General features: G+C 33.1%; 1 protein-coding gene across 1 annotated transcript in view; it reads right to left on the bottom strand.

Moving 5' to 3' along the window:
* Positions 1-20,000, bottom strand: part of LOC137643527 (tyrosine-protein kinase Dnt-like) — a 78,085-nt gene that overhangs the window by 12,622 nt on the left and 45,463 nt on the right. Inside the window, exon 3 of the mRNA XM_068376276.1 lies at positions 11,402-11,529. Coding sequence (XP_068232377.1) covers positions 11,402-11,529 — 128 coding nt within the window. The remainder of the gene's footprint in view (positions 1-11,401; positions 11,530-20,000) is intronic.

The following is a 20,000-nucleotide window of genomic DNA, read 5'->3' as shown; positions in this document are numbered from 1 at the left end:
AATAGTAAAGGGTTGAATCCATACTAAAGGAGCTGGGGTATTCTGGAGAGGTGTTGGAATAGTACTAAAGGAGCCGGAGTATTCTAGAAAAGGGTTGAATTCATACTAAAGAAACTGGATTATTCAAGAAAGGAGTTGAGATAATACTAAAGGAGCCGGAGTATTCTAGAAAGGGGTTGGAATAACAGTAAAGAAGCCAGAGTACTCTAAAAAGGGTTTGGAATAATAGTAAAGAAGTGGTTTATTCTAGAAAGGGGTTGGATTAATACTAAAGAAGCTGGAGTTTTCTAGAAAAGGGTTAAATTAATACTAATGGAGCTGGAGTATTCTGGAAAAGAGTTGGAATAATACTAATATAGCCGGAGTATTCTAGAAAGGGTTTGGAATAATACTAAAGCAGCCGGAGTATTCTAGAAAGGGTTTGGAATAATACTAAAGTAGCCGGAGTATTCTAGAAAGGCTTTGGAATGATACTAAAGTAGCCGGAGTATTCTATAAAGGGGTTGGATTAATATTAAAGGAGCTGGATGGGTTGGACTGATTCAAAAGTTTTACTACGATATAATGGCCGTCAATATAAACCAACGTGGAACTTTAGAAGTTCAAACTTGCAGCGAATGTTTTTTTTTTTTTTTTATGTTGAAAAGGCTGACATGAGTCTCTCTTCATAATTTATGTATGACTGATCTATTTTGTTACTGATCTTAAGATATTTCATATTAATTTTTCATTACTCTTCTTATAGTTTACTCATCTCCTTATTTCCTTTCCTCACTGGGCCTTTAGCGTCTGCTTTTCCAACTAGGGTTGTAGTTTAGCTAATAATAATAATAATAATAATAATAATAATAATAATAATAATAATAATAATAATAATAATAATAATAATTAGCATCAGTTGACAAATCTTCTTAACGCGGAATTAGAAGTACATGATACCCACATTAATTAATACACATTCACTAACGTTCATAAATGTTCCACATTTGTCTTTCGAAACGCCTTTAAAGTTTATGTACATAAGCTCCTATACACAGCTTCAAATAGCTAGCACCCACACAGAAACACACAGACTTGCACAATAAACAATGTTTCTTATGTGTTTGCACCTACCATTTACTGATAAGTCTCGCCACAGGCTTCAAGTGTTCGGACGGACGAGAGTCAATGCCTCATTTGCCCTAGCCATACTTGGGCGTCGGGGTATCACAGAACATACTGAACTACATCGAACCTCCTTCTTGGATTTGCCGAGTCATCAAAATCATATCCGTAAATCATCCGAGGCTCATTATGCGGGCATATTCAGTAATACTATCTGCGCAGATGCCTAGCAAGGCATTCTCCCAGTGCATTCTGCAATCTTACGATCTCCTTGCAACTATGCGGTCGCAATAAAAAGTATTCTGGTTTTTATAAGGGCTGAGATAAGCATTCTCTCTAATTATCATATGCTTGCCATGTCATTATCTTGGCCTTCACATCTCACGGATATTATTATTTCTTTTTCCTTGCCATTTTAAGTTGTGAATTTTTTCATGCGAAGCTGCTCTTGGAATTATTTTCGTACAGCTGTGTGCCCATTAAATCCAAATCCGTATTTTGATTTGTATATCGAATGCCTATCGCATTTGATCTTCTCTTATAATAATTAGATATTAAATTCACGAAATACATTGAAAAAAACGCGTCAGTTTATACCTTCGGCCATTCTAAGACATGGATTTTTTTATTTGTTATCTATTTCAGTGATAAATCTTTCGTTGTCATTTGTTTTCGTTCATCTATTTTTTTTTTATTCATCTTCTGTAGATAAATAAACATTTTAGCATATCCCACGTATTCCATTTTAATCAGACAAGCAAGTTTTTATTGGGTCTAATTACTTCATATCTCAATTTCTTGACCTCTACATCAAGGCAGAACTATCTGCAATCTGAAATCTGATTATTTTCTATTTGAATGATATTTTATTTCAATATTTCTGCTGTTAGTTTAGCTCGGGTTGGTAAGTCTGTGAACATTGTATAATACATATAGGTACATATACACCAGCACACTCACCCCCCACCCCACCCCACCCCATATATATATATATATATATATATATATATATATATATATATATATATATATATATATATATATATATATATATATATATATTTATATACTGTATATATATACATATATATATATATTTATATATATATATATATATATATAGTATCAGTTTACATGCATATATATACGTGTGTATCATAATATATATATATATATATATATATATATATATATATATATATATATATATAGTATCAGTTTACATACATATATATACGTGTGTATCATAATATATATATATATATATATATATATATATATATATTATCAGTTTACATACATATATATACATGTGTATCATAATATATATATATATATATATATATATATATATATATATATATATTTATATATAGTATGAGTTTATATACATATATATACGTGTGTATCAAAAAAAATATGTATATATATATATATATATATATATATATATATATATATATATATTTATATATATATATACATATATATAAATATATATACAGTAATTATATATATATATATATATATATATATATATATATATATATATATATATATATATATATATATATATACAGTAATTATATATATACATATATATAATTATATATATACATATATATATATATATATATATGATTATATATATATATATATATATATATATATAATTATATGTATATATATATATATATATATATATATATATATATATATATACGTGTGTGTGTGTGTGTGTGTGTGTGTATACCCAGTATATGTGGGTTTATGTGTATATATAAATGTTTATATTAGCAAATATATTGGTGTTTACATATACATATGTGTTTGTGTTTGTGTTTGTGCAACTGCACTTATTATTGTGAAATTGTATTGAATAATTTCAGAAAACAGTTTTTGATATTCTGGTGAAGCATTGTTAAACATTCAGGATTATAAGAATCTCTCTCTCTCTCTCTCTCTCTCTCTCTCTCTCTCTCTCTCTCTCTCTCTCTCTCTCTCTCTCTCTCTCAACAGACTTCATTCCTTATTTCATATATAATTTTGCTTATAACTCAAGTCCTTAAGAAAAGTAATGAGGAAAGTCCGATTAAAATCCTCGACGAGCAGCATATTAGCAAGAATTACTCGCGAGAAGAATGTTCATTACTAACACTATTACTTTAATTACCTACAAGGTGACCCAAGTGTGAACTGCCTTTCGTGATGAAAGAGAAAAGACGAGGAAAACCTGATAATAAAAGAACCCCCTGAAGCAACCGGATAACTTAAATGTACCGTAATTATTTACATCGTTACGACAATCACTTCAAAGGTGTTAAAAGCACCAGAGAAACGGTGTTAGTAAAACCATTACACTAATAACGCAATAAGTGTTGAGCGGGGTTCATACGGTCGAACGGTTTGTCGAACCTGGTCGTCGAACCTGCCTACAAACGGTTCGAAGAGGTGGAGTCAGTCACAAATGCATAAAGTTTGTGGAAAGTGAAGCGTTCGAACTGTTCGACGAACGTGTTCGACAACCAGTTACCCCGTTCACGCGTTTGAACATCACTTCAAAGACTTGTCTGTCGATCCCCGTTCGACATTTCAAACACTTGTCTGTCGAATAGCGTTCGACAAACCCTTCGACCGTGTAAACCCTGTTTTACGGAGGAATTACTTCCTTCGTGTTTTCTATCCACGTCAAGGAAAAGAAGGACGTCGACGTAAATGAGTTTTGGAGTCCCTCGTCAGAAAAGAAGAGGAAGAAGAAGAAAATGAAGAATGGTGAATTAGTACACAACTTGGTGTGATTTTGGGTAGTTCCTCTCGTAATTCCACATCCTGGAGAAGCGTGGTAATGACGGCGTCTGTTGGACGTCCAGGTGAGAGAGAACCATTATCTCTCCCACTTACCTGGAAATTCTTCAAGATGGGCGGAACAAGGCGTTAGGTTTAATGAGTCGTTTCGCGGCATAATGATTATTCTCATAAACGTTTCGTGTGCGCGGGTGTCAAAGGGAATAACTGTTGAGGAGACTACTGAAAAAATTTGCGTGTGCGCACGCACGTGCTCCTGTTCTTGTTATAAGGCAAGTGCTCAAGATATACCAAAGTGGAGATTTTGATTAATGAAAAAATTAATGTTTAGAGGAGATTGAAAATAAAAGATGTAATCAACAGAAAAAAGAATCTTTCGAAACTCGATTTAACTTGAAGAAAAAAAAATAGAAATAAACCGATAAATTTGGAATTCCTTGAGTTGAGATATACCGAAGCAAAGATGGAAATATAGGAAAACTTTAGGAATAACGAAAGATATGGTTTAGTGTATATTTTTTTAACGGGAATTGCAAAATAAATAAAATATCAAGCAAGATTATGAAGAATACAAAAATAGCAAACATTATGTTGGTCCTTTAAAATCTTAAGAAAAGAAAGACCATTTCGAATAGGAAACATATCAAAATTCCTTTATAACAATGTCGGTAGCGTAATGCAAGACCACAAAAACGAAAAAAAAAAACTCCTTCAAGGACAATGAAAGGTCAAGGGCTTAGGAAACTAAGAGGACCACTCCCAAAACTCCCTACCCCTAAAACACCCTCACCCAAAACCCCCTCCCCGAAAACCCCCTCCCCTAAAGCCCCTTCCCCTAAAGCCCCCCCCCCCCCCCAAAAAAAAAAACCTCCTTCCCAAAACACCCTCCCTCAAAACATCCTCCCCCCAAAACACCCCTCCTAAAACCCTCTCCCCCAAAAAACCCTCTTCCGATACCTCTCCCTTTTATCCCCTCCCCCAAACCCGCTCTCACAAAACCCTCTCCCCCAAAACCCTCTCCCTACAAAACCCCCTTTCCCAAAATACCCTCCCCAAAATATCTCCTACAATTACCCTCCCCTCAAACCCCCTCCACAAAACCCCATCCCCCTCAAAACCCTCTCCCCAAAACCCCTTCTCCTAAAAACCCCTCCCAAAAACCCACTCCCAACCCCGTAACAATATACATTAGTCTAGGACCCGGGGGTCGAGCAAACAAGGTTGATCAAAATACCCTCCCCCAAAACACCCTTCTTAAAACCCTCCCCCCAAAACCACCTCTTCTTAAACCCCCACCATCCAAAACCCCCTTCCCTTCCCCCAAACCTCCTCCCTCCAAAACCCCCTCCCCTAACCTCCTTCCCTAAATCCCCTCTCAACCCCGTAACAATATCCATTAGTCTTGGACCCGGAGGTCGAGCGAGCAAGGTTGATCACTAACGGCTGTAATTGACCTTTATATCAATCATAACATAAAAGTTATCTTTTGTATGTTTGTATGTTTGTGCATACGCATGTGTACTCCGACATACAAGGAAGTTATATACCCTGCTATAAAACAATATCATAACACTATTTCATTGTTCAACGAGCATGCAATATCTGCTCAGATGAAGTGACAGATAATAGCGCAAAGGAAATGGAACTGCAGATAATAACTACTTGTTGATAAGCAACTGACATATAAATAACTCGAGGGGGAGAAATATGGCCGTAAACATCAGAAGTATATCAGCTAATGAAGTGTTCGGTAACCTTTTTTTTTCTCGGCGATAAAACAAAACGACTTAGTGACACTTGAGAATCACAATTGAAAACAGGTTCTATGTAATGACCTGTACCATACAGGATGTGAATTACAGAAATCAATTACAAAAAATGGGTTAGCGTTGTTGCGTGTAGTGATAAAGGATGCAGGTTCTTTGCTCTATATATTTCTCCACAGTTTGAAAATTACTTATATCCATCAATTTGTCTATGTTGCCATTTCGAATCTAAGCTGGAGTTGTGGATGGCAGGTTCGTCCTTGCCAAGATTCATGGGCAGGATGTGCTGTACAATGCTAGCTGTATTTTTAAATTCACTTCAGAAGAAGGTCTGTTGAGAGCTATTTAAAGTTTAAAAGGACATCGTTTTCATGGTTTTAAAAGAATTTCCCTTTATTCTCTATTTATAGAAAATTATATTGGCGTCAATAACCTTCGATGTTAGAATGTCAGAAAACTTGAAATCAGTTAATCAGTCAGTATTCTTAGAAAGGAAAGCCTTATCGATTTGTCTTCCACAACCTGTCTGCGGTCCACTACAGTTGACTATCAACAGAACTCTTTTGACTACATTTGTTCACACAGACATCGGTTTATTCTGGGGGAATATTGAATTATTATGCTTGCTATACCTAACCACGCTGAGCAAATCGAAACCATTTCTTTTATATCATAAAGAACAACTGTCTGGCCATATATATATATATATATATATATATATATATATATATATATATATATATATATATATATATATATATATATATATAGTTTATATATGTGTATATATAAATATGTATATATATGTATATTTATATGCTGTCACCTCAGTGGTATTGCCAAACCTATAAGTAATCGGTCTCTCCCCGTCCCTCGGGTAAGGGAAGAAGAAGTAGTCATACCTTAGTGAGAGTTTTAGTTAGGAAGGGGGTAGGTGTGGCAAGGGTATGTGTGTATACCTATTTGAATATTTAGCCGTCATTTTTGACGGGTCACCTATACTAGTGTGAACATAATGCTCGAAATCCACTATAAACCATTAATTCTATTTCATATCGTATAAATGGGACGTCATTTACGGAGACATTCTGTGAAATGCTGCAACCCGGTTACAGTCTTTTTATGCTGATTTTATTGTAGACAAAGAAACGAATAGCAACATGCAGTCGGAAAACATACTTCCCACTTACTCCTGTAAGAAAAAAGCATGGTGTTCGGATTTTTTTTTTTATCTTTTTATTTAAAAAGGTAAATTACATTTTTCAGTCACAATATTTACAGTATGTTTACAGTATACATTAACATTTTTACATAAACATAAACCATCTAAATTAACAATTTACACATCTTTATTTTTATTTTTAGCCACTTTGGGGATTGTTGCAAGCAGGATCTATGCCTTGCCCTTTGTACCTGAGCTCGAGGGAGTTGGAAGAAATCTATTATTCCTTCAAGGTACAATTGCTCTGAAAGGGGCGGATATCTAGCGCTCCTTCCATCCTGCATTACCTTGAGGATTTTAGTGTCTTAGGAGTTAGTGTCTTTCCTCCACCCTCCAACCCCCCCCCCCCCCCGTCCACCTGCTTCCGCCAATTTGAGATAACGATGCTCTTAAGTATATAAGGATGTGGAGTTGATAACACGACTTGAGGATAGTAATTTGACAATGTGACAAGGAGAAAACAAAGACAAACGAGTCATAAATTTCGTCCAAGTACTTCACACCTTGTCATGTAATCATATCAGCAATTTGAACAAAGTTTATAGTACTTATCTTTCATCATAGATTGGATTAGATTTGTGCTATTTGGGCTATATGACCAAGCGCTAAGTCTAGGGAGGCCATTCAACTAATGGAAAACTCCATATGTGTGATATTTAATGATAAACGAAACTATACTCAATTTTTTTAATGAGTCGCATTTGCACCGACTCGCAGCAGTGCCCTTTTAGCTCGAAAAAGTTTCCTGCTACCTAATTGGTTAGAATTATCTTGTCCAACCAATCAGCGATCAGGTAACTTTTCCGAGCTAAAGGGACACCCCTGCGAGCCGGTCCCAATCTGCCTCACTAAAAATAATTGACTATAGATAGAAATCTGGAAGGAAGCAGATGAATAAAAGATGGATCAAAAGTAACTGAATAAGTCCGTTAATAACGCCTACATTGCACTTTATGAGTTGCACTGACGGCACTTTCCACCTACAATGATTATCAGGAAGTAATGACGTTCTAAATAACAGTTAAATGAAATACTGTATTACATCAACGTGGCAGATATAACCATTTATAATTACTTTGTGATTTATAAGGAAATTCCTTTGTTATAACCTTGCACAGTTTTATCCTATATTTATGTGTGTGTGTGTGTGAGTGTATATATATATATATATATATATATATATATATATATATATATATATATATATATATATATATATGAATATATATATATATATATATATATATATATATATATATATTCATATATATATATATATATATATATATACATACATACATACTTACATACACAGAGTTCACCAAACTTTCAACTGGGCTCCACAAGGCACAAGGCACTAGAAGAGTTGGAAAACCCAAGCCTACATGACTGAGGACTGAGAAGCGTGAAGTAGGTGATGATGACGGGAGAAACATTGATTTAAAAGCTCAAGATAGAGACGACTGGCGAAATGTAACTGAGGCCCTTTGCGTCAGTAGGCGCAGGAGGAGATGATGAATATGATGATATATATAAACATACATATGTGTATACATATATATATATATATATATATATATATATATATATATATATACATCAATATACACATTATTATTATTATTACTTTCTAATCTACAACCCTAGTTGGAAAAGCAGGATGCTATAAGCCCAGGGACTCCAACAAGGAAAATAGCCTAGTGAGGAAAAGACATAAGGAAACTAAAAGAGAAGTAATTAACAATTAAAATAAAATATGTTAATAAGAGTAACAGCATTAAAATAAATATTTCCCATATAAACTATAAAAACTTTAACAAAACAAGATGAGAAACAAGAAAGAACAGCGTGCCCGAGTGTACCCTCAAGAAAGAGAACATATACTGTATATATAAATGTGTACAAATGAAAATGTCTGTAACATTCTCTCTCTCTCTCTCTCTCTCTCCCTCTCTCTCTCTCTCTCTCTCTCTCTCTCTCTCTCTCTCTCTCTCTCTCATAAACTTCTTCAACCCAGAGAATCAGGCCTCGGGGAAATACACGCGGGCATGGAGAAGAAACAACATCCCGCTGGCTGCAGGAGATTGGTTTGTAATAACATACCGAAATTTCTACCACGAAATCTAACAAGAAACTTGGCCGAAACATGAGCCTTGGCTTCTGATTATAAAATCATGAAATACGCGTTAAGCAAACACCAAAGTTCTACTAGGATGGAGGCTCTGTGGCAAGTTCTTGATGTTTACCTATACTGTTTATATTCATATTCAGACATGTATCAGTACATAATTTATGCTGTGTATGTATGTAGAAGTTTACGTCTTTTATGTTTGTGTTGTATTTATAGTTGTGTCTTTTATACGATGGAGAGTTTAGTTTTTCTCGTTGGGATCATACATGTACAATACGATGTGTATGCATATTCGTTTTCAGTTATGTATCAGTACATAATTTATGTTGTGTATGTAGTTATGAGTTTACGCCCTTTTATGTTTTTGTTGTATTTTTATTTGTGTTTTTATACGAAGGAGAATTTAGTTTTCTCGTTACGATCATACATGTATAATACGATGTGTATGTACATATCACTGTATTTACAATGGAGTTTTATTTTTAGTAAAGGAGATCTGCTCTAGGAGTTTTTTGATACCCGAACTGTTAACATCAATGGAATCTGATATATTTTATGAAATTCGAATGATAACAGATCGTCTCTCATTATTATTATTATTATTATTATTATTATTATTATTATTATTAGCTAAGTACAACCCTAGTTGGAAATGCGGGATACTATAAGCCCAAGGCCTCCTACAGGGAAAAAATAGCTCAGTGAGGAGAGGAAATAATTAACATTAGTACAAAATCTGTCATAAAAACTTTCAAGAGTATTTCGTAACCCTTTTGCATAGTAAACATCATGAAAAACATTTGGAATTATTTCTTATTTTCATTCGAATTTCCTAAGTTCGTCTGATATTTTGGTGAACTAAATTACAGACCTATAGTAGGCCCTACTGTCAAGCTCTAAATACACACTTGTTCACTGTCAAACATGAACTGAATCTGTGTAGGCCTATTGAACATACAGCAGTGAAACTTAGCTGTTTTCAGTCGATATTTGTTGACTCTTTCAGTTTTTATTGCAAAATGCTTTTAGAATTTTCCGTCACCCTGCCACAGGCGTGCTTTACAGCTCTTCACATCACACTTCTGATAAATTTTTGATCCATCAGCATTTGTTCTATGCTTCTCGCATGTGTGATTTAAATCGTCTACGAATTTCTGTCCTCCAATGGTATGAGGCATGGGTAAAGACTGACTTTATTCTAAATAAAAAAAAATAGTTAATAAAGCGTTTCTTTATTTGGAAGTTTGTTTTTGTAAATAAATAGTCCATTTGCTTAATTAAAGAACTACCTTATTTAGTAAATAAATGGTCTGTTGGCTTATTTAGCCGAATAGGTATGGTCAGGTGGGAATCAAATTTCAGAGTATCAACAATACTGGGGGTCAACTTATCGGGAATCAAAATACCGGGAATCAAATAACAGTAAAAAAAGAACCAGGAATCAACTTACTGGTCACTGTCTTATTGAATATTGTTTTTTTTTTCTTTGGGGGGGGGGGTGTTTTCATTTATTCTTAATTGTGTCTTTCTGGAAACTTTTGAATCCGCTGAACCCTGTAGAAACTTTATGAAATCTTACTTCTAATGTACCTATTGTATCTTCCTTCGTCTCTCTGAGTGATTAGTTAATTTACAAAAGCTTTAAACGTGAACTGCAGGATTTTTAGATGGGTTTAGTCAGTCTTGGCTAGATTGGTGTTGAATTTCGTCTCTCAGTGAGTTACAGTTGAGTTAATGGTATTACCTGCAGTGAATCATACCTAATTTCGGTTAAGGCATTAAAGAACAGCTTCTTTTCTTAAAAGGCTATATCGAATCTTGCTTATTTTGGTGTCAAATTTAGTCACTCGGTGAGTCACAGTTGAAATAATGATGGTAGCTTTCGTGAATCATACCGATTTTAGGTTAAATCATTTGCAAACAATTTCTGATCTTGGTGATGACTGGTGAATCATACTTTATTATTATTATTATTATTATTATTATTATTATTATTATTATTATTATTATTATTATTACTTGCTAACCTACAACCCCAGTATGAGAAGCAGGATGCTATATGCCCAAGGGTTCCAACAGGTAAAATAGCCAAATATTATTATTATTATTATTATTATTATTATTATTATTATTATTATTATTATTATTATTATTATTATTGTTGTTGTTGTTGTTATAATTATTATTATTATTGCTGTTGTTATTATTATTATTATTACTTGCTAAGCTACAACCCTATTTGAAAAGCAGGATGCTATAAGCCCAAGGGCTCCAACAGGGAAAATAACCCAATGAAGAATGAAAATAAGGAAATGAAAAGTGATAGTTTCCCTGAATCTTTTAAATCTTGGTGAATAGTCTCAGAACTCCTACCTGTTTCTTAGTTGTGGCTTCCCACGTGAAATAGAGCGAGTGCACATCTGCTGGTACGGGGACAATCCAGTTCAGGGCGTAATCGTTGACGACACCCTCACGTACGTAGAACAGCTCGGCCGTCAGACCTGAAAATCCATTAACAATGTTATTTACTTGTGTATGCAAACCGTCAAATGTGACTGACAAATATTTAGATGGATAAGCACGCACGCGCACACATACACACAGTTTCATTCTTCCCACCCCTTCCCCTTTCCTAACTGCAACACACTAGTTTCGGCAATTTGTGAGAGATTGTTGTTGTTGTTGTTCTCAGCGTGAGAGGAATATATATATATATATATATATATATATATATATATATATATATACATATATATATATATATATGTGTGTGTGTGTGTGTGCATATATATATATATATATATATATATATATATATATATATATGTGTGTGTGTGTGGTGTGTGTGCATATATATATATATATATATATATATATATATATATATATATATACATATATATATATATATATATATATATATATATATATATATATATATATATATAATGTATATAGCCACACACTTACTCTTTATTATATATTATGAGAAATAGTTGATTTCCTCAGCCAAAATTTTCTATTCAGTGGCCATGAGCAATGTCTGCATGAAATATTTTTGTTATGCTTTTATAAGAAAAACGGCAAAAGGTAATTTTTCCTCAGCATTTGATGTATATTGTGGAAATGTTTCAATTTTAAGGAATTTAGCTTTTTTCTAGCTTCAGATGATTATTATGGAAAATCAAATGTTTTCAATCATTTATTCTTTATAGCTCCCAAGGAAATAAAATCTTTCGTAAATCCAACCAGGAAACTCTCCTAAATATGGAAGAAATCCCACCATATCTCGCGCTATTATATCCAGTCTGGCAAGACTTCCCCGTCCAGGGCGCGTTCTATACAAACCCAACACCGAATTTGCCAATTACCGCATTCATATTCAGCTCCTCGGACCCGGCTACCTCTGGGCCACCCTTCACCTTTCGCCCTTTGAGTTTGCTTTCCTCTGAAGGGGAAGCCCTGAGGGAGAACTTGAGACCTGCACCTGCCGTCGTGGTCAGAAAAGGGGGCTGGGAAATTTGCCCTTTTCGCTTCCTTCGTCTGTATTCTGCATTTACTTCGCTAACCCCTCCCCCCATACGCGGCCTTTTCTCCAGTGGCGTTGGGTTAGAATGAGAAAGGGGAACTCATTCTGTTTCTTGGTACGCTGGGCGTTGGTAAAGGCTTCGCCAGTGTAAAGAAATTTGTATGTATAAGTTACTATTCGTTTTCTTGAGGTAGGAAAACACAGCCTTTTGTATCCATCATTCTCTCTCTCTCTCTCTCTCTCTCTCTCTCTCTCTCCTCTCTCTCTCTCTCTCTCTCTCTCTCTCTCTCTCTTTCTCTTTCTCTCAAACACACGCACACACACAAATCGCAACATACTTGCTTCTCAATAGAATAAGCCCGTATGCAATGCAGTGATAGGAAAATCTTATTTATTCTTGTTTTTTTTTTTCTTTTTAGATTTCCTTGTCCTTTGGGACAGATAGGAACTGGATCATATATCGATTATCTCTTTATTTTCTAAGTTTAGGATCATCCTAGAGTCCTAGACTATGATGACATAAGCAGATGGCTGTTTAGGTCATCGAGTTGAATTGAAAGACAGAGTGAATAAAAAATAGAAGAAACGTGATTTATGTGATCAACAATCCCTAAAGATTATTTATCATTTCATAATGAAAAAATTATATTTTCATATTTCTCTCAACCCTCCGTACTTCCCAGATTCTTGGGCAGGATGTGTTGTTCTATACTTGCAGCAATTTTAGATTTATTCAAGAACCAGATCTTTTGAAAGATATTTACCTTGGAAAATGACATCTTCGCTTTTATGGCTCTTAATTGAATTTCCTTTTAGTCTTCAGTTATAACAAATGATATCGGCGACAATGATGAGCTCTATGTACCGCACGTGTTTCAAACACGCTCGTACACTGTAGGCCTAACGGTTTTGATTATTTTATCTTATCACTCGTTCTTCCCTGCACTGTTAATAGACAAGCCTTTGTTTTCATGGTAACGCAAGCTTTATCTTGAATTTATGTGACGTTCTTCCTCGGAAGTCGCTGTATAGAAACTCGATATCTGTTCAATAAAGTTTAGTTGCATTCACCTCGCCTATCAGCTATCACCTAACGGCTTGCTGGCACATTCGATGTCAGGATGCCAGAAAACTTAAAATCAATCAATCAATCTTAACTTACCCTAACCTAACCAAATAAATTTGATAACGGAAAAAAGCAAATAGTTGCCAAGAAACACAATTTCCATTTCCTAACAACACTGAAATCACGAGGGTGTTTCTTCAATGTCCATATTACACAGATAACCTAAACAGTATTATAGGAACCTGGTAGTTGGTTTACTGGAGTGGGTAACAATAACGGATGGTAAATGTCATTGAGTTTACACATTTGTCCCCAAAGGCTTGATGAGAAATAAATTTATAGCATATTTTGATGTTAAACTTCCCTAGTTATTGGGGAATGGGTATATTATATATATATATATATATATATATATATATATATATATATATATATATATATATGTATATATATATATATATATATATATATATATATATATATATGTATATATGTATATATATATATATATATATATATAATATATATATATATATATATATATATATATATATTTGTAAAGTGTGTGTGTGTTTACGTTAAACCCACTCCTGCATATTGTGAAACAGGTATATATATGTATATATATATATATATATATATATATATATATATATATATATATATATATATGTATACATATATATACATATGATATATGTGTATATATATATATATATATATATATATATATATATATATATATATATATATATATATATATATATATGTATACCCATTTCCCAATAACCTACGGAGGTTTAAAGTCAAAATATGAAATGGATTTAATTCTCATCAAGCCTTTGGAGACAAATGTGCAAACTCAATGACATTTACCCACCGTGATTGCAGTAGAATAATAATAATAATATAAAAAAAAAATCAGTAAATAAAGGAATAAAAGAACTGCAAGAGGCAAGCTGTACTGTACAATGTTGTCGCGAGAAATGTTATCGTAACTTAGGTAACTGTCACGAGAGAGAGAGAGAGACAAGTCATCATGAGTCATGACCGAAGGAGATCCGTGAACTAATCTCCTTAATTAAATTATTCTTCCACTCATCGTATGTTATGGAAAAGGTCGTCTTTGATGTGTTTATTATATAACTATAAAACTAGTTTTTTTTAAGTGTTTATACACATGATAAAAATCGTTACAATAGCATTTTGCACTTTAAAATAGCGATTCCTGGATATTATTCTAAAATACGTTTGAGTTAAAACCTTTTTCTCAACATAGATGGATTTTGATTTAACATAAGAAACATGTTTGAATCTCTCCTTTACTTTTGTAGCATTGTTAACTGAACAATACTCGTTTTAACAGAGTTTATTAACGCATATGTGAACGAAATATAGTAACTATGTATCTTAAAATAGTATTTAATATAGGAAACATATTTAAATCTTTCATTAACTTTTGCAACATTGGTAACTAACCAATATCCGCTTTAACGAAGTTATTTCAACACATATTTCAACAATATATTATCACTCTGTATCTTAAATTAGTATTTATCATAAATGAAACCTTCAAATATCTCATCAGTTTTTGTAGCATTGGTAATCAACCAATATCCGTTTTAACGAAGTTTTGTAGACACATATTTGAACAAAATATAATTAGTATGTATATTAGAATAGAGATGTTCTGATATTCAATGGCACACAATTATTATTATTACTAGCTCAGCTACAACCGTAGTTGAAAAAGCAGGATGCTATAAGCCCAAGGGCTCCAACAGGGAAAAATACCCCAGTGAGGAATGGAAATAAGGAAATAAATGAACTTTATAAGGAGTAACAATCAATTGAAATAAAATGTTTTAAGTACAGTAACAACAATGAAATATATCGTTCATAATATAAAACTAGAGAAAGAGACATATCTTAAAAGATAAAAGGTTGTTGAAGTATAGACTTATATTTAACGATAAAACGCTGTTAAAGTATAAAAAGAGACTTATATTAAAAGATAAAAGGTTGTTTAAGTATAAAAAGATACTTTTAATATATTAAAGAATAAAAAAAAGACATATATTTAAAGGTAAAAGGTAGTTAAAGTACAAAAAGAGACTTATATTAAAAGATAAAAGGTTGTTTAAGTATAAAAAGATACTTATATTAATAGATAAAAAGTTGTTGAAGTATAAAAAACTTTATTTAAAAGATAAAAGGTTGTTAAAGTATAAACAGAGACTTATATTAAAATATAAAAGGTTGTTAAAGTAGGAAAGGAGACATATTAAAAGATAGAATGTTGTTAAAGTATAAAAAGAGACATAAATTAAAAGATAAAAGATTGTTAAAGCATAAAAAGAGACATAAATAAAAGATAACAGATACTTATATTGAAAGACCAAAGGTTGTTAACGTATAAAAAAGACTTACATCAAAAGATAAAAGGTAAACAAACATTATGAAACATCTATCAAGAACTCGTAGGACATTTCTCAGGAAGAGGAAGCAACATTAAAAAAACAAGGCAGTAAGACAGACAGTCATTGTCATCACGAGGATTTCCTAAATGGTCGATGACTGACACACAAGATTAATTATGTCTATTAGAGTCAACTTCCCTCATTAGTCTGAACTTCTTTCCTGTAATTACGGGATACTTTTATCTTATTTTGAAGTATCTGAGTACCTCTTCACGTCAGTGTGCCTTTCCGGGATAACTTTTTAAAGGGTTTTTGTGTGTTTTTTAAGTGTTTTTGGGTGATAATCGATGGTTTAAAGAGATAAGTACGAAATTTTTATATTAAATGTTACTGACATAAGATAAAGAATAATGCATCTCTATTACTCTCTTTACACGCACACTCACATACACACACCCACCCACACACTCACACACACATGGCTTCTGGTGGCATTGTTGGAATCGACCTGGCCTTTCATTAGAAGGGGCTAGGGTTCGATTTCAAGCATGAGGTAGAAATTTATTTCTATTTGAACACGATATTGTGTTGAAATTTATTCATATATATATATATATATATATATATATATATATATATATATATATATATATATATATATATATATATATATATATATATATATATATATATGATAAATTTTGCACATCTAGACGTGTTTTTCTTATTTCTTCGTGGCCAAGTGGTATGCCACTGTTCATACATGTTTCCTGGAACAAAGTTCGATTTTCGGCCGGTCAGAAACTATTGTGTTTGTGCGATTTCGCCTGGGGCTCTGATCCCAAGGTCATTAAGAGAATCCAGACATTAATGTATAAAAATATATGGTTTACTTGAATAAATATATATATAATATATATATATATATATATACTATACCACTGTGCGGCAACCACCCGGAAGTGGCAATCTGCCACAAATTGCCCCAAACTAGCGTGTTGTAGTAAGGAAAGGTCTAGGGGGTTGGGAAGGGTTGATTCTGTGTGTAAGTGCGTGCATATCTATCTAAATATTTAGCAGTCAGTCAAGTTTGACGGGTCGTTTGTGTGTGTGTGTATGGTGTGTGTGTGTGTAAGTGTGTATTCATTGAAAAGAGAGTAGAACCTTGTGACTCTCCTCCCCATGGATACATTTGAACTTTGCGTGTTCGTAGTCATGAGAACGGCACACAATAATTTGTAGTTGGCAATGGAGTGGACCTGACTTCTCTCGGTATTTATTCAATTAAATAATTAGATCTGGTCCCCTTTTATGCGAACGCCAGAGACTCCATACGAACAATTAATCTTTTGGGCGAAGACCTAATGACAGAGGACGCGGCAAAGGGTAAAGGTTGAGGAGAATATCAAATGTATATGGGAATGAAAAGATCGATCCTCATGATAAGGATAACGATAATAACATTAGTACTACAGTTTGGAATTATTCTTCAAGATTTGTAGAAATATTTGACGGTTGTTGTTGTTATTATTATTATTATTATTATTATTATTATTATTATAATGTTTTTTATGTTAAGCAGGCTTACTTAAGTCTTTTTATAGTTTGTATATGAAATATCTGTTTTAATGCTGTTGATTTGTTTAGATGTTTTATTTTGATTGTTCATTACTTCTTATATCGTTTATTTATTGCCTTATTTCCTTTCCTCACTGGGTTATTTTTCAGTGTTGGAGCCCCTGGCCTTATAGCATCTTGCTTTACCAAGTAGGGTTGTAGCTTGCCTAATAATAATAATAATAATGATAATAATAATAATAATAATAATATCATTATTATTATTATTATTATTAGTCCAAGCTAAGTTATATCCCTAGTTGGAAGAGCAAGATGCTATATGCCCAAGGGCTCCAACAGGTTGAAATACCCCAGTTGAGGAAAGGAAACAAGCAAATAATTAAACTACAAGATGATAAATAGATCTAAAAGTACTGATAGATAGCTGGACAACATTCTGTAAATGATGAAGCAACTCTGATTACAATAAGCTGACTTTTACATATTAAAGATCCTTAATATTATTAAAGTTTGAACAAAAATGCTTCTTCTTATTGTCATGGACATTCAAGTCCATCTACAAAACTATCTTTGTAACCTTGCAGTATCTTTGTGATCTAGCTCTATCTAGCACTATTTTTGTAACCTTGCACCATCTATGTGATCTAGCACTATCTTTGTAACCTTGCACTATCTATGTGATCTAGCACTATCTTTGTAACCTTGCACTATCTTTGTGATCTAGCACTATTTTTGTTACCTTGCACTATCGTTGTGATCTAGCACTATCTTTGTAACCTTGCACCATCTATTTGATCTAGCACTTTCTTTGTAACCTTGCACTATCTTATTAATCTTGCACTATCTTTGTGATCTAGCACTATCTTTGTAACCTTGCACTATCTTTGTGATCTAGCACTATCTTTGTAACCTTGCACTATCTTTGTGATCTAGCACTATCTTTGTAACCTTGCACTATCTTCGCAACCTTGCATTAAATAAAGAAAATAAACTAACTGTAAATCAATATCAAGATGAGATGAGAGCAAAGATCAACTTTTGAAAGATTTATGAAATACAGAAAAAATATGGATAATAAGGTAAGTAGATAATGGGAAAAAGGAAATGAAATCCTTTATTACTGGTAATTATATCTTATAAAAAATTATGATAATGAAAATAATTTAGAAATTATTTATAGTCATTAATGTTCCAAAACCTTTATCGGAAGAAAAATCACCCTTTGCGATATGGAAGATTCCTAACGCTCAGTTTGTTGTGTATTTACGAGTAATGGAAAAGCAATACATTTCAGACATTCAGAACAGGACCGAATTACAGTGTCTTTTTGCTTCAGAAGCTTTTTTTTTTCTTTTTTTTTTCTTTTTTTTCCATTCTCTAACATACGTCTTCGTATTTCTCAAATTTATTCAAAGGGTAACGCCAAGACGCAATGACATATGTTACTCTTTCTTGGGTAACGCCATCCTTGGTCTAGTACTGGTTCTTGTTCTGCATTGCAATTTGCAATGAGATAGCGGTAATGAAATGTTATAACGCCAAACGAAGTTTGAATAGAGCAAATAATACCACACAATGGTAGGGGATACAGTTGATAATACCATAATGAAGAGAGGGGAGGGATACATTGTATAATACCGCAAGAATGCGGACTGGTGAAGGAATCCTGGACTTTGGAACTTTCCTACTAGAACTTTGAAGGAAATTTAATTTAAAAATGGGAAATTGATAATTTAAGAAGAAAGAACAAATATGAAAGTAATATCACCGAAAACTTTGGTTGTTAACAAATAATAAAAACACTCTGTTAAGTAGTAGCGCTGTCAGTTCACCTTACTTGGAATACTGTGGGCAATACATGTTAGTTTTGCGAGTGTCTCTTCGACTCCTATAGCTACAAATACTTTTTAGGCATGTGAATGATCTCCCTGACCCATAACAATTTATATATATATATATATATATATATTCAACATCCAGAAATAAGAATAACACTAATGTACAGTACATACAAACGAAACTTGATATATAAACTGAAATATCCAGACAAAGAATTTTAGCCAATTTAATTCTTATGATTAAATCGTCAAGAAATCGAAACTTCTTAGATAATTCCACATAAACAAAAACAAAAGAATACTACACATTCCCGCGATAAATGGAAGAACTCAAAACGACCGTTCTGACAAGGGCTTCAGCTAATTCCCCCAGACAATAACTCAGAGAAATGAAATACCACCAAGAGAAGGCGAAAGAAAAAAAAAGGGACACATACAAAACGAAGTCACGTCGGGCAAATCGTAAATCAAGAAAACTATGAACGTCTCGGTGAAAAGTCTCGTTTTAACACACCGTTAATCAAGAGTAATTTACCCCTTG

Source organism: Palaemon carinicauda, chromosome 7, assembly GCF_036898095.1.
Source record: "Palaemon carinicauda isolate YSFRI2023 chromosome 7, ASM3689809v2, whole genome shotgun sequence".
In the NCBI taxonomy this organism is placed as follows: Eukaryota; Metazoa; Arthropoda; class Malacostraca; order Decapoda; family Palaemonidae; genus Palaemon; species Palaemon carinicauda.
This window is presented reverse-complemented; position numbering and strand designations above follow the sequence as displayed.